General features: G+C 34.8%; 1 protein-coding gene across 1 annotated transcript in view; it reads left to right on the top strand.

Moving 5' to 3' along the window:
• The first annotated feature begins 4,195 nt into the window (after nt 1-4,195).
• The window catches only part of LOC103152107 (polycystic kidney disease protein 1-like 2), a 39,707-nt gene continuing 29,988 nt past the window's right edge, over nt 4,196-13,914 (top strand). Inside the window, exons 1-11 of the mRNA XM_007572443.1 lie at nt 4,196-4,514; nt 5,804-5,965; nt 6,055-6,240; nt 8,187-8,297; nt 9,119-9,260; nt 10,213-10,442; nt 10,603-10,793; nt 12,102-12,318; nt 12,403-12,536; nt 12,621-12,762; nt 13,620-13,803. Of these exons, the coding sequence (XP_007572505.1) occupies nt 4,196-4,514; nt 5,804-5,965; nt 6,055-6,240; nt 8,187-8,297; nt 9,119-9,260; nt 10,213-10,442; nt 10,603-10,793; nt 12,102-12,318; nt 12,403-12,536; nt 12,621-12,762; nt 13,620-13,803 (2,018 nt within the window). The remainder of the gene's footprint in view (nt 4,515-5,803; nt 5,966-6,054; nt 6,241-8,186; nt 8,298-9,118; nt 9,261-10,212; nt 10,443-10,602; nt 10,794-12,101; nt 12,319-12,402; nt 12,537-12,620; nt 12,763-13,619; nt 13,804-13,914) is intronic.

Raw genomic sequence — 13,914 nt, 5'->3', positions numbered from 1 at the left:
AGCGTAATCCTGTAAGTAAGTAAAATTAAGGCCATGAGAAGTAAAATAGATTCTAACAACGATGAAATAAAATCAATTTCGTCCATTTGCTTATTGATAATTTCAACATTTTTATGGTCAAAATTGCTATTTCTTTGCAAGTATTATGTTTAACATATATTTTAGACAAAGTTAATCAAATACAGTGTTTCACGAGTATTCATGAATAAATTTGTTTTGTTTTGTACATGTTTTTAACTTAACATTATTAATGTTGCACATTTTTTTAAATTTTACAACTGCTAACTGCTGCCAACTGCTCATTGGAAACTTTTAGCTTGTCTATTTATTGTATCTTATTTAATGTATAGTTGCAGCAGCTGGTGGGCTGACTTGATTTCCTCTTCTTAGAATAAATAGGTTAATTATGTAATGTAAATATTACATAATTAACCTATTTAATGTGTTTCTCATAGTGATGGAATTCCTGAAATTAAAGGACTTTCAATAATATAATTTAATGTCAAAATAACTTTTTGTCTTGAAAAACAAAACTGGTATTTAAATAAATAAAGATATTAGTTCATTAACTACTTTAGTCTAGAGTTGTATATTCATGCAGACAACATGGTCATGGTGGTGCACTGCAAGGGGAGAAAAAAGTACAAGAACACCCAACTTTCTTTTTATTAATTGTTTTGATCATTAAACTGTTTAATGAGGAGGACCAAAGGTTTTTTGGTACATTCATACAAAAATCCCACTGAATAAAGGTCCAAATAATTAGGAACTTTTACAGAAAGAAAGAAGAAGAACATTCAAACTAAAGTTTTTTTTAATTCAGGTGATGGAGAAAATGGAGAAAGGACTATGACCTTTCTCCATTTTGTACTTTTTGGTTGTTTTCTCATGGCAAAGAAAAAAACAAAAGAAGCTTTCAAATTGTATTGTATTGTATTGTATTGTAATGACAAAGAACAATACCAACGAAAATACAACACAATTTTTTAACCCATATAACATATGAATGTTCTGTTACTTCAGTAAAATGATATGTTTACTGAGGTCGGTTGTGCTGGTAATGCATGGGGATGAAATGGAGATATAAAGATGAACTCATCTATGCATGCAGTGCAGGCCTCTACTAACTGCCTCATCCATTCACTGAGGCAGCTCAGAAATGTTTTATGTATCTTGTCAACAAAGTGACAATGCTTTTCTGAGTGACAGAAAAGCATTTATAAAAGCACAGAGATATTATTTTAGTCCACAGCGCGCTCATTTACCTCAAACATCCAGCTTCAGGAGATACATCCAGGTAGCTTAAGTGGCTGATAATGAAGCAAAAGCAGCATAGAAACGGGCATCAAATGTCATAAGCTAAAGTGTCAAATGCAAAGTGATGTTTATTACCACCTGTTTATCTGAGCACTATCATAGAACAAAGAGTCTACCTTTAACCAGAAAACAAAAGTTCTCTCTTAATGTGTTTTTTTTTTTTTGTTTGTTTGTTTCATCAGAAAGGTTTAAAGATAATAAAATTTTGATTCCTGCACATTGAAGTAGCATGTTATACCATGGGATTTTATACGTATTTCATTATTACTGGGGTTTTTTGTTGCCAACAAAACTTTAAATGGCTGAAAACTGAAGACGCAGCTCTTCTTGGTTTGTTGTCCTGTTAAATTCAAACCTGCTGTGCAGTCAATGATACAGTTAAAGTTATGCAATACGGCTTTCAATGCACTGATTGATCCAAGCAATGTTTGCAGTGGAGGAACCGCAGGAGGTGTTTCCAGAGGCTCATTCTCTCTTTTTTCCCTCCTATTATTGGTCAAAGCCTCTGGTGAAACCGTCACCATTACATCAGAGTTCAATGGAAAATCTTTGTGTTATTTTCCCAGAGGGTCTGATGACTAATTACAAGAACCAAATACGGACGTCATTCATTCTAACAATGGATGGAGATCAATAGGCCAAATACATATTCTGGACACGACCTCAAGTTCTACTAATGGACGAGAATTTTAAACCATCACATCGCCTTTATTTAGGACTTTAAGCCACATTGAGTTTTTACTTACAGCTCACAATCAGGCATTTAAAATAATATCCATGATGATTTGGATTTAACAATTGTTTAAAAAAAATGTTTTTCCATATATAGAGGCAGTAACTGAATGTTATTCTTGATGGTCTTTCTAGTGAGGTTTTAAAGCAGAAGGTTTCATTTTGGCAGGAAACCTAATTATTTTTATTGTTGCTGACTGCTCCTCAATGTGCTTGAGGCAATTTAAGTTAAATATTGATTGATGCATCTTTAAATGACACAAAAGCGTAAAGAGTAAACAAAAAAAAACAAAAAAAAAATTAGCAGGTCTCCCTCTTGGCAGTGCTTCAGGTTTCCAGCATAGGAACAAAGCAAAGTAAGAAAGATTGGGAAGATAAAAAACAATCCTGCTCCCATTCCTTCACTGCAACCCACCCTGAATACTGAGGATAATTAATAGTATTGTTTGGATGTTGAAAAAGGTCCTATTTGCCCTTCTGATACGTCAACTTTGAGCTCAGTCCATGTACACGTTGTCTCTGGTAGTTTAGCTTAGACAGAGACTGTGAATCAGATGTGTTAGTCAAAGAGCAGAAATATTTGGAGTTTTATTCAACCTGGAAACAATCTCCTTTCACAGTTTTAGCTGGGTGGTTAAATCATATTTCTAGTTTGCAAATACTATGCCTCAAAAAAGCTGCAAAAGCAGAGCAAGTTTTAAAGAGAAGAACAACAGAAGCATCTGCATGTTTACATGCAGCATTGACACTGCTTATGGCTGACCCCAATAAGAGTTTTGTTGGTGATAAAACTCTTATTCTGGAGTTCTACAAAAACCTGAACTCAACTTAGAAAACCTGGCTTAATACCTCCAGTAGGAACAAATCTAGTCTTATATTTTTCATTACAAAACAGGCTTAAGAGATTGAAATCGGTAGAAGTGAACAAACTCAGAGGCATAGAAGGTTGACTTGGAAGCTACTATTTAATTTTTTTTTAGTTTTATGAAAAGTGTCTTTCTCTGAAGGTTTGTCTACTGGAAGGGTGTTCTAATTTATCTTTTTAAGTCAAAGAAAGGAGTAAATTGGTTCCCAGGCGTGCTTTTTAAAAATTTCATAAAATACTTCTAAGGAACTACAACTTTTTTATCCTAAAAAACTGAGTTCAAACTCCAACTAGAGCTGGAGTTCCAGTGAAGTAAGGATAAGAAAATATGGATCATATTTATTGTCATCGCATACATACAAATTTGTTGGCAGCAGCACTTCAAACAAAAAAAAGGGTATTAAACACAATTTTCATAAGGTCCACATTTAGAAATTAAAATGCTTTTTTAAAATTTTGTTTTCAGCTGAAAACATGACAGCAAATCATCCACAAAAAAAAAAAGATTTTCCACCAGCAAAAAGTGGAAAATCATCATAATTGAACAAAAGACCTTAAAAAATCAGTCTGTATTCTATAAAACAATTTAATGTGTTTCACTGAGTCAAAATAAATGAACTTTCAAAGAAATATTTTGCTTTATTGAAGATGACTTTAACATAAGATTAAAATAAATAGCAAATCAAAAACATGAACAATGTATTGTAAAAAAAAACAACAAAAAAAACAGGAAAGCATTTAAAGCTTAAATATTTTTACACCCTACAGTTATTACACATTCTGAAGATAGGCTGAGCTTTTTAAAATTTGGACCAACAAGCACAGAGTTGTTAAAATAAAATTTACCACATAAATAAATTGAGAACAATTACACTTTTATGGCTTTTTTTCATCGTGATAGATGAGCTTTCCAAAGAAAACTGTTATTACTCAGGCTGAAAACAAACACAGCAAACCTTTGACTTGTAAAGTTACAAGTAAAACCCAACCTCAACTACTGTGCGCTGTTGTTGTCTGACTGAAACTGCTCTGGTGGGGTTCTTTTGTTCCCGTGTGTACACGAAGGCAAAGCAATCATCGGTTTCTGAGTGACTCTGAATGTTAGGCAAACAGAAAAACCAGGAAAAGATGTGCAAGAGACGCTCGTCAGGCCCATTAAAAGGCAGAATGTCACAGAGGTGAGTGAAAGAGAAGAGAAAGGAACTGCTCTGAAACCTCTAAAACTTTAACGGAGAGGCAGGGAGACCAAACTTTTGTGTTTTTAAAGTGAAAATAGGTGTGATGTGCTGGACAGTTCTGCACATGCTGGTCCTGTTGACACTCTGCTGTCAGCCTTCTGTTGAGAATGATGTGGGGGTTGCAGCTTCCTGTCCGCAGGACCAGAGGGCATTTCAAGGGTCCTGCTTTGAGCTTGTGGGTCAGCAGCTCCCTTTTCACAGAGCTGAAGATTGGTGTGAGGAGAGGGGAGGACACCTCGCTTACATCAAAGATAAAGAAACTCAAAATTTCCTCGAGAGACACCTGGACCCTCAAAAGGACATGTGGCTTGGACTGGCACAGTCTGGAACCCCAAAACCGCAATTTTCTGTGAATGAGGAAGGTAAACAGAATTCTACCAGCCGCTGCGTCATCAATGGTTTTTCTGAAGATTCATTAACTATCCTGCTCTAGGACAACATAAATCAGTTGGGTTTGAAGTCCTTAAAGAACATCAACTTTGACTTCATGTGTCTCACTAGAGGAAAATATTAGATTTTATATCTGTACCCAGATCAAAGTGTTCAAAGAATCTAGCAAATCCAATATTTAATTTCAAAATAATGTTCAAAAATATGTTTTTCCTGGATGAATTCACTTACAAGCCACCTTCAGTGTTGTGCAAATTCACCCTCAACAAGTTCTAAGTTTAGTTTGCACATTTTAAAACTGAATTAATTCATGTTCATTTACTAAATTAAGTGTTTAAAAATGTATATCCATTATTGTGTAATATGATAATAAGTCCATGAATTCTGTCTTTGTGTTGCAGTAGCGATTTAGCCTATAAAGATTATTTAAATTTGTTTGTCTATTTCTTTATTTCATTACGTGAACTTTAATTTTGCAGAATTAGTGTAGAAGGTGGTTTTATTTACATATTTGTCCTGCTTTATTCATCTAAAAAAAGTCAAATAAGTCTGATAACTTAGAAAATCTGCATAGCAATACTATTTTTTTTATTTAGGTTATTATGAGACTGGTCTTCCTCTTTGTGTTTGAGCTCCAAACCTGCACAGATAAAATCTGTGCTGGTATTTTCCCATACCTGTATTTAGTATGGTCTGGGAGAATAGTTAGAAGGAAGAAAATGCATTAAGGTGCAATATTGCTCCTTATCCTCTGCAGTACTTGCAAACCAGCAACCAACAGCAGCATGTTCAAAGACCTTAAAATATGCAAAGTGTCTTCAAAAACAGGAATAAATCCATTAGTATCGCGTTGAGCCATGGAGCCTTAGTATATACTGTGGCCTACAAATCTTAAATTCCAGACGTTTTCTGGGAAATAAAACATTCATCCATATCGCCCTAAAGAAAAATAATATTCCAAGAACTGATCCAGGGAGACTGGTGCTCACTTTAGCTTTAGAGAAGGCATCGCTGTTGTTTTCCCAAAACTTAACTCTCCTGACGAATGGGGTCAATTTAAATCATCCCTGAAAATAAACATCGTCAAAATGCACCAGCCATTCTTATTGTATTCAAGAAAGGTTCTCATTCTTGAATACAGCAATTTTGTTTTTTCAAACGTTTTTATCCTTTTTAATCTTAGAACTGAAATAGAGAACTTCTACAGGACTTACAACCTTCACTTTTTTGCATGTTCATCAACACTTTGCTTCATCGTCAGGTCCTCCTCTCTCTTGGTTGGACGGTTCACCTCTCACCTTCTCCAAGTGGCAGAGCAGCCCTCAGCCAGATGCAGCTTGTGGATTCATGCTTAGACTCTCAGGCTTTCACTGGAAAGCCACAAAAGACTGCAACAAAAGCATGCATTTCATCTGCCAGTTTGGTATGGATTCTGAGTCACGCTTTGAGCAAAGCTGCATACTGAATCACTCTTTAACCTCCACCTGAAGGTGTTTTTCTTCTTTTTCTCAGAACCTGGAAGAAGAATCGCATGTTTGGGTCACCACACCACTCTGCAGTGCGGGTCTGGTCAAGTGTTAATGATAGACGGAGCTGTCTTCGGTCGCGACAACATTCATTACTGTCGACCCGGGTTCCACACACCAACATTCACACAGGACAGGCGCAGCCGGGTGAATGTGGCGGCCTCCATTAAAGGTAAAACATAATCTGTCTGGTTCAAATAAATGAATTCTTAAATGGCCGTTAATGTTTGTCCCTGCGTTTTACGCCAGACAGGCTAAAACCGATCTTATCTGTGTAACAATTATAGCTTCTCATTTAGCCAGCCAAGCTCAAAAATGGAAAAACAAACAGCAATTTAATGCCTCTTAAAAGGTTCCGGATAGATGCAAACAGGAAATTCAATCCATCATTGAATGTAGTGTTTGCTCTCCTTATCACAAATAACATATTGTCCCGTGCCGGATATGTTCGAAAGGAGTAATGGACCGTTAGGACATTTCCAGAAGAAAACCTTTGTTGCATAAAAGCCTCATACTTAAAATACATGAATGATACCCATCTACTCATTTAAAATATTGACTCATGCATGCAACCGATGACAGAGGATGAATATCTATGAATTCATCTTCCCGCTTTCCTCAGTTGTGAAGGATCTTCATATTTCATCTTTTGTCAGGGAAGATAAATACATTTCACTTAATGTTTGCACAAGAGAAAAACACTCAATACTTCTATCAACAATGCCTGGGGTAAATCAATAACAAGCTTCTGTGTGACCAGCTGAAAACATTTCATTCAGCTGGGTTACAGTAGAATAAAGACGACATTAAGGATACAGATGGACAGCAGGAACATCGCTCTTAATGTTGATCTAATATTCTGTACCAGAGGTCTGCAACCTTCACAACCCAAAGAGACGTTTTTACCAAATAAAACTTGTGTGGATCTGCAACTATCACAACAGTTATATTACAAAACAACTTATAATTGTACATACATAGCTACTCTAGGATATTTTGTGTCATTTTAAAAGAACCAACATGTAACTTAAAGTAAATATTAAAATAAAATTTAGCAAGAAAATGTTGAAGTTTTTTTTCAAAAATGGAAATGGAAGTAGATTCCAATCTGCCGATAACGAAAAACATGTAAAACCATATTATCTGTGGTACTTTTAGTGTCATTCTTTGTGTAAATTAATTATAAATATGACATAATAAAGCTGCTGAATGTAACTGCATTTGAGCCATTGTAGAACCGTATCTTTCAGACCTCAGACAAATAAAAAAAAAAGCTGCAAAAGCTATTTTTGATTTTGCAGCTATCAAAGTAGCTGTAAACTACTGTGCAAAATTGTATAGATTTCTTATGTTTTTTCTTCAATACAACCACAAGCTTTATTTGTGCATTTCATTGATATTTTGTGCTATAGATCGTAGCAATATTGTGATGTGGCTGGAGAAAGTAACCAGACTTTTGTTTTTTTTTCCAAATTGAATTCCAAAAAATTTTGGCGTTCATTTCATATTCAGCCTCCTTTAAGCTTGTATGGCTAAATAAAATCCTGTGCTGCCAAATAAATTTAGAAATAATTAATAATCAAACCCTGTGTATATGTACTTTAATCCCTGTAGAATCCCAGCTATTCTTTGAAGGTTAATGAAAAATATTTTAAATGAAAGCATGAGCCAGTGTTGGAAGAATCCTGTCAACATCCAGACCTCAACCTAACCTAGAGTTTGTGGGAAGATTTACAGTTTATCTTCACTGATATTCGTCATACAGTGTGACTCACATCTGTAGCTGTAATTGCATTTAAAATTTGGTGATTTAGGAGGGCTTAATAAATGTACATGACACAATATCAGACTTTATAAAACAAATGCAAAAAGCCATGCACCATTTTCTAGCACATTATGATTATGCATGACTTTTGTTGCTCCATTAAATGAAACCCCAATTAAAAACATTTCCCTTTGTAGCTGAAACATGACAAAATGTGGAACAAGTTGAAGAGGTTAGCATTTTAATTGTGCTATTGTCTGATTTAATTACTTTTCTATTTCTTTCAAACTCATCCTTTTCAAATAATTATCTCAGCAACTTTGGTAAGATTAAAGATTTTGTGTGTTTCCCAGCTCATTGTGAAGAACATCAAATCTGCAGAATCAGTGAAGTCATGGGCTCATTTGATGACCTTTGCCCTGAGCAGAAGAGCTACCTGACTGTGGACTATCACTGCAAGGATGGTAGGACCCTGTAATATTCAACTCTGGCAGGGATTCCAGTTTTAAACCTCTTTGTTGTACAAGTATTTCCAAGACTAATGCATTCTTAGGTCTAGAAAATAAGACTGAAATAGATAAAGCTGCATTTTATTTATTTTTATTTTTCAGATCATTCATGTTCATTGTCAGTCCAGCTGATTTGCAAACTTTCCAACTCCTTAGAGACCCCTGCTGGCCTGGAATGAAATTCTGTTTGGAGTTTCAGAAATTCCTTGACTCACTCTGATTATTTGTCTGAAAAGTGCAACAAAATACAGTTAACTGGGATGAAACTGTTTAAAATTAGAATCATGCCGCTGCTTTCAGATGATCAAATCTTTTAGTTTGACTTTTCAGTGGAGTTAGAATATGTGAGACCTTTGTTCAGGTCCTCCACAGCTTCAGTATTCACTTCAGACTGCTGGCGTTGTGTCATGCTCTTTTAAACAGAACGTCTCAGTTACACCTAAAGTTTTATGGAATATTTAAATGTCTTTCCTCCTTTTTTCTTTGGTGATGCAAAAAGATTGAAGTGATGAAATACCTTTTACTGTCTTACACTAAAGCAGAGCATTTGGTATTTTACACAGACATTTTGTACTTAATGTGAAAAACCAAAAGACTTTAAGTACAACGATTGTTTTACTGTAAAATTTTACTGTAAAATTACTGTAAAATATGCTTTTCCTTATAAAATAAAACATATCAGGATGAATCAGATCCTACATGTCTTTTAAATATTGGTGTTTAGTTTCTGCCTCTGAGCCCTTTATGCCAATTTGTATATTTGTTTAAATCTTCAGTAATCACATTGTCAGTGCCGATCGTGGCTGCTGTTTATGATGACATCACCATTAAAATCAAATGGCATGTCCAAGCATCGTGGGAAAACTGTAAGTTACAGACTGGAGACGGACACATTTTTCATCTGCATGGTCTTTATGGGTAAGTAATGAAACCTTTCACTACGGACAACTGACTAATAAAACAAATTCCAATGAGCACAAATGTTCAGTGTTAATGGGATTATCCTTCATGTATATTTGATACTTTTTGATTTCTTTACTCAAAATCATCTACCCAGAAAATCTCCTCAGTGTTCCAGTTTGCTTCAACTACCAGCTTGTATAGTCAAAGTACAGCTGTCAGCATTTCCCTCTGTCAGTTCATCTTGTTTTTCTTTTCACTCTCGCCAGAGATTTTATGCAAATATGTTTATCTATTGTTCTGCTTGTCTGAATTTAGCATAAATCTAATGAAAATGACTAATAGACTCCACATAAATTTAGCTTCAAAGGAGACAAACGTTCTTCTTATTTCTCTAAGTGGTCCAGGATTATTGAGATTTCCCTGCATGTTTATTCAGTTTATTTGATAGTGTGTTCAGTATTTATTGCTAATCATTGTCAGATGAACAAGTGAAAACATTAAACATTGAACCAACTTGAGTTTAATTAATCAACTTGTTGGAAAACTTAATAAAACATTTGATTATGGTTTTAGTTGTCACCAAACATGAAAATATGTCCTGCACTTTAATATTTATTTCATATTGTGAGATACAGTTATAGTAGTTTAATTTATGTTCACTTTTTAATTTAAAATAAAGCACTTTGAATTACCTCGTGTTTGATTGGTGCTCCACAAATAAATGTTTTGTTTCAGTAATGAAGTAGAGTATTATTAGTTTAGCTTTACTCATTTTACCCATGTAAAGCAGGAGATCAATAGCTTTTATAATAACAAAGAAGTGAACACATCTTTAAAAAGTCTGATTTGCATCTTTAGTACTTTTTTCATCATATATAATTTGAATTCGTTTTGTTCCCCCAAAAGGCTAAAAGCCCACACCAAAGTCTCTCCTTTCTTCTGCCTGTGAATGTGTGAATTTTCTCAGGTTGAGGAGCCGTGTCGAACATAAATACAGCCATCCTGGTACATTTGTTGTGGCGCTTGAATGCACCGACAGTGAAAGAAACATTACAGCCCAGGAGATAATTACCGTCGAAGAGCCTGTTGCAGAGATTGGTGTCATCAGATGCTTTGCTGGAAACGTGTCTTTTTATGAAATCGACTGCAGAGCCCTGCATGGAGGAGCGTTTCACATTCAAATACAAGTAAAAGCAGGTAGGAAAGAAGGTGAAAAAAATAAAACATCTGTCATCTTGCCTAATTTGACATTTCTGCTTGAGATATAGGAGTTGTTTTTTTTAGCCATTATGCATTTCCCAGTGTATGTTTTATTTTAAACTGTTGGTCATCGTGAATGTATTTTTCCCATTTTCAGGAACAAATGTCGCCTACAGAATACAAATCGATGACAGACTGCTAGCCGGCTTACATGCTATACGAGGAAATATTCCCCACAACGTCACTTTGAGCCCAGAAGCGGTGAAACAGCTCAGCCCTGGCTGTCACAAGCTCACTCTCTACGCATCCAACTTGGTGACTTTTCCAGAAGTTTCTTCAGACCTTCAGGTACATCAGTGATAAATGTGCCTATGCTTGTACTGTTGGGGTTTTTTTCATAATTTTGCAATCAACACCCTGATTTTTTTAATTACATTCCTAATTGAGGTATTAGAGTTTTAATTAAATTTTTTGTTAATATAATGTGTTCTTTATTGATCCCTATTGGGGGGATAAAAACAGGCAAATGACAGATAAGGTAACAAAATAGCACAAACTTGCTGCTAAAAGAATATAAATTGATTGCTTTGATTGTTGAATCAAATCAGCCTGTCGGTGGCAAATCTGCAAACTCACCATGGATCCATAACCACACATGAATTTCATCAGTGTTATAATTTTAACAAACCCTCAGTTTAGATTTCTGCACTTAAATCCTGTGGTGTTCATCATCTCAACAGTAATTCTTTAACATATTTAAATTTAATCCTTATTTTTTAAGCTGATCTTAATTTTTAGATGGTAATCTGTGTGTTTGGTTTCCCTGGATTATAAGTATGACAGAGAGGTGTAAGTCTTCTAATGTCTGGCTATGAGGATGGGCTCGAGTTCACCCGAGTGAGTTGGTAAAGGAGGGGAAAAATATTCAAAACATTACAGTTAAAGATGCGTCACAGAGTCTAATGAGACATATCAAGCATTTGAGAGTTTTATTTTGGTGTGTTGATGTCGTGGAAGATTTAATTTAGGCTAGATTAAAAAAAAAAAAAAACTATTTATATAGGTTGCCACTGGTTTGGCTGCACCACTGGCAATGTTAAGTATGGTAGAGGATCTATCATTCTGTGGGACTGCTACTTCTCCAAAAACCCTGGCAATTATGTTAGTCCGTGTGGAATCATGCACTCTTTGAAATATCAAAATATATCAGCGCAGAACCAATAACAAGAATGAATTACCAGGCATAAAATCAACCTTGTGAAAACAAAATGTTTTGTTCTTGCAAAACATTTTATTCCACTAAATAATTAGGTTAAATTAAATTGTATTAATAGTAATTAAATTTGTGTGGGTTTTCTTTTTCGTGTTAATTACAGTTTTTTCCCCCAAATTGAACATTGGACATTGAGGCAGCTGTTTTTAAATACGTCTTGATTTACATTTACAGCCCTTACATTTCTTCCACTAACTCTGTTGTTTTGACTTCTTTCTAAAACGATTCTGATTCTGAGACAGAATCTTAATTGTTAGTGTTGAGTGCCTTATTGGCAAACTGTGTGCATATTTCCTTTGCAGTTAATTTAAATCCTTGTTTTACTGCTGAGAAAATGTGAACATAATGAAATAATTTGATTTGTAATTCTACATATGCTTCAGGTCTGTGTCTGGGAAGAGCTCGCCGGGCTTCAGGCCAGCCTGCTGAGAGAGACAGATGATTGTTCTGGTTCTGCATGCATTACTCTTGAAGTTTCACTTGACCGAGGAGAACCTGTCCTGCTCCTGATCTCACTGACTGGAGAAAATGGGACGTTTTCTGAAACTAGAGAAATGAGTACAACAAGGGACATTTTTCAGATCAGTCACCCAATTCAAGGTAGGTAAAAAAGGGAAGGCTCCCAGAGGGAAAAGCTGAGCCAAATATGAATTTACTGGTAATCATTTTGGGGATGTTTTATAGGATCTGTCCAGGTGAAGATTAAAGCGTGGAATGCTTTTTCATGTCTGGAGGTGGAAGTGCTTGGCTCCCATGATGAAAACTCAATGATGGATCTGAACAGTCCTCATGACTTGTTGATCTTTCACAAGAAAATGGTAATTTACTTTACAACAGACAGTTTTTAGTATTTGGGAACATTCAGGGTAATCGGTAAATGTGCATCTTGTGTTTACTTTCAGAGGAAAAGGAATACGCAAGTTGCAGATTACACAATGAAAATCATTGCAACTCCTTCGAATTCAGTGAATCAGACAAATGCAACAATTACACTTTCTTCAAGGGATTTGGCAAACCCACCGACCACTGTTTGGTGGACATGCAGTAAGATTTTTGTTTTGTAGTTTTATATTACTTTTGAAAGGAATGCTAGGAATCAAAACAAGTACATAGATTTGTTTGCACAAATGCATGCATATGAAAACCAAAGGTATCTTGTTTTAATTTTGTATGTCTTAGCTACTAAATATTGTTAATAAACTCATGTATTTCCAACTCGGATTAAAATTAGGTTAAAACTGGCAGAAGAAGAAGAAGAAGAAGAAGGGAAAAACATTAGGGTAGTGTTACCTTTTGACTCACTATTAAAATATTAAGATATTATTGAAATATTGGTCTCACATAAAAACCTAATTAATAACTGGTTGTACCTCCAATCAGCCTTTTCACTCCTTCTACATATTGAGTTTTTTTCCAGCACAAACAAGCTGTTTAAGATCATACTGCAGCTTCCCACTTGGATAGAAGTTCCAACTTTGACTAGGCCACTTTATTTATTTATTTATTTATTTATTTATTTATTTATTTATTTATTTATTTATTTTGATGAGTTGCATAGAGGTGAATTTGCTGCATAACTCGAGTCTTTGAATTTAAGGTAACTAAAAATGGCCGTACATTCTCCTGCACGATGCAGTCGCCAAAAAAAAGAAAAAAAAAGAAAAAAGAAAATAAAAAAGTTTCCCTTTTGCCATTTTAGTTCACAGAATATTTTCCCCCCAAATCTTTGAAATCCTCTGAATGTTTTTTGACACATGAAATGGAGCTGCACTCTTTTTGACTTATGGAATTATTACATGGATACATTTGTTGAACAATCCTTTAGTTTAAATCTGCTCAGGTTATTAATAATTTGTGGCTTACCTCTCTGTGGGTGCTAATGATATGACTTTTCTTTACAGGTAAAAACTGTAAATGTGAACCAGAATCCAAAAATTTAATACAAAACATTCCAGGACATTGTCTGCCAGATCCTTTAAACTTCTATAAATACACATTAAAGTTTGAGGTGAGACGTAATGATGTGAGAGAGAAATCCATTTGCATCACCCTCAACCCAGCTTTAGACGAATCGGATCGAGTGAGGTACTGGAACTAAGAAAAAAATCTATGTTTATTTGCTGTAAAAGTATTGAAATTTATTATTATTATTATTATTATTATTATTATTATTATTATTATTATTATTATTATTAT

The sequence above is a fragment of the Poecilia formosa genome, unplaced genomic scaffold, assembly GCF_000485575.1.
Source record: "Poecilia formosa unplaced genomic scaffold, Poecilia_formosa-5.1.2 Scaffold300, whole genome shotgun sequence".
Lineage (NCBI taxonomy): Eukaryota > Metazoa > Chordata > Actinopteri > Cyprinodontiformes > Poeciliidae > Poecilia > Poecilia formosa.
The sequence above is the reverse complement of the archived record's forward strand: the minus strand, read 5'-3'. Positions and strand labels throughout refer to the sequence as shown.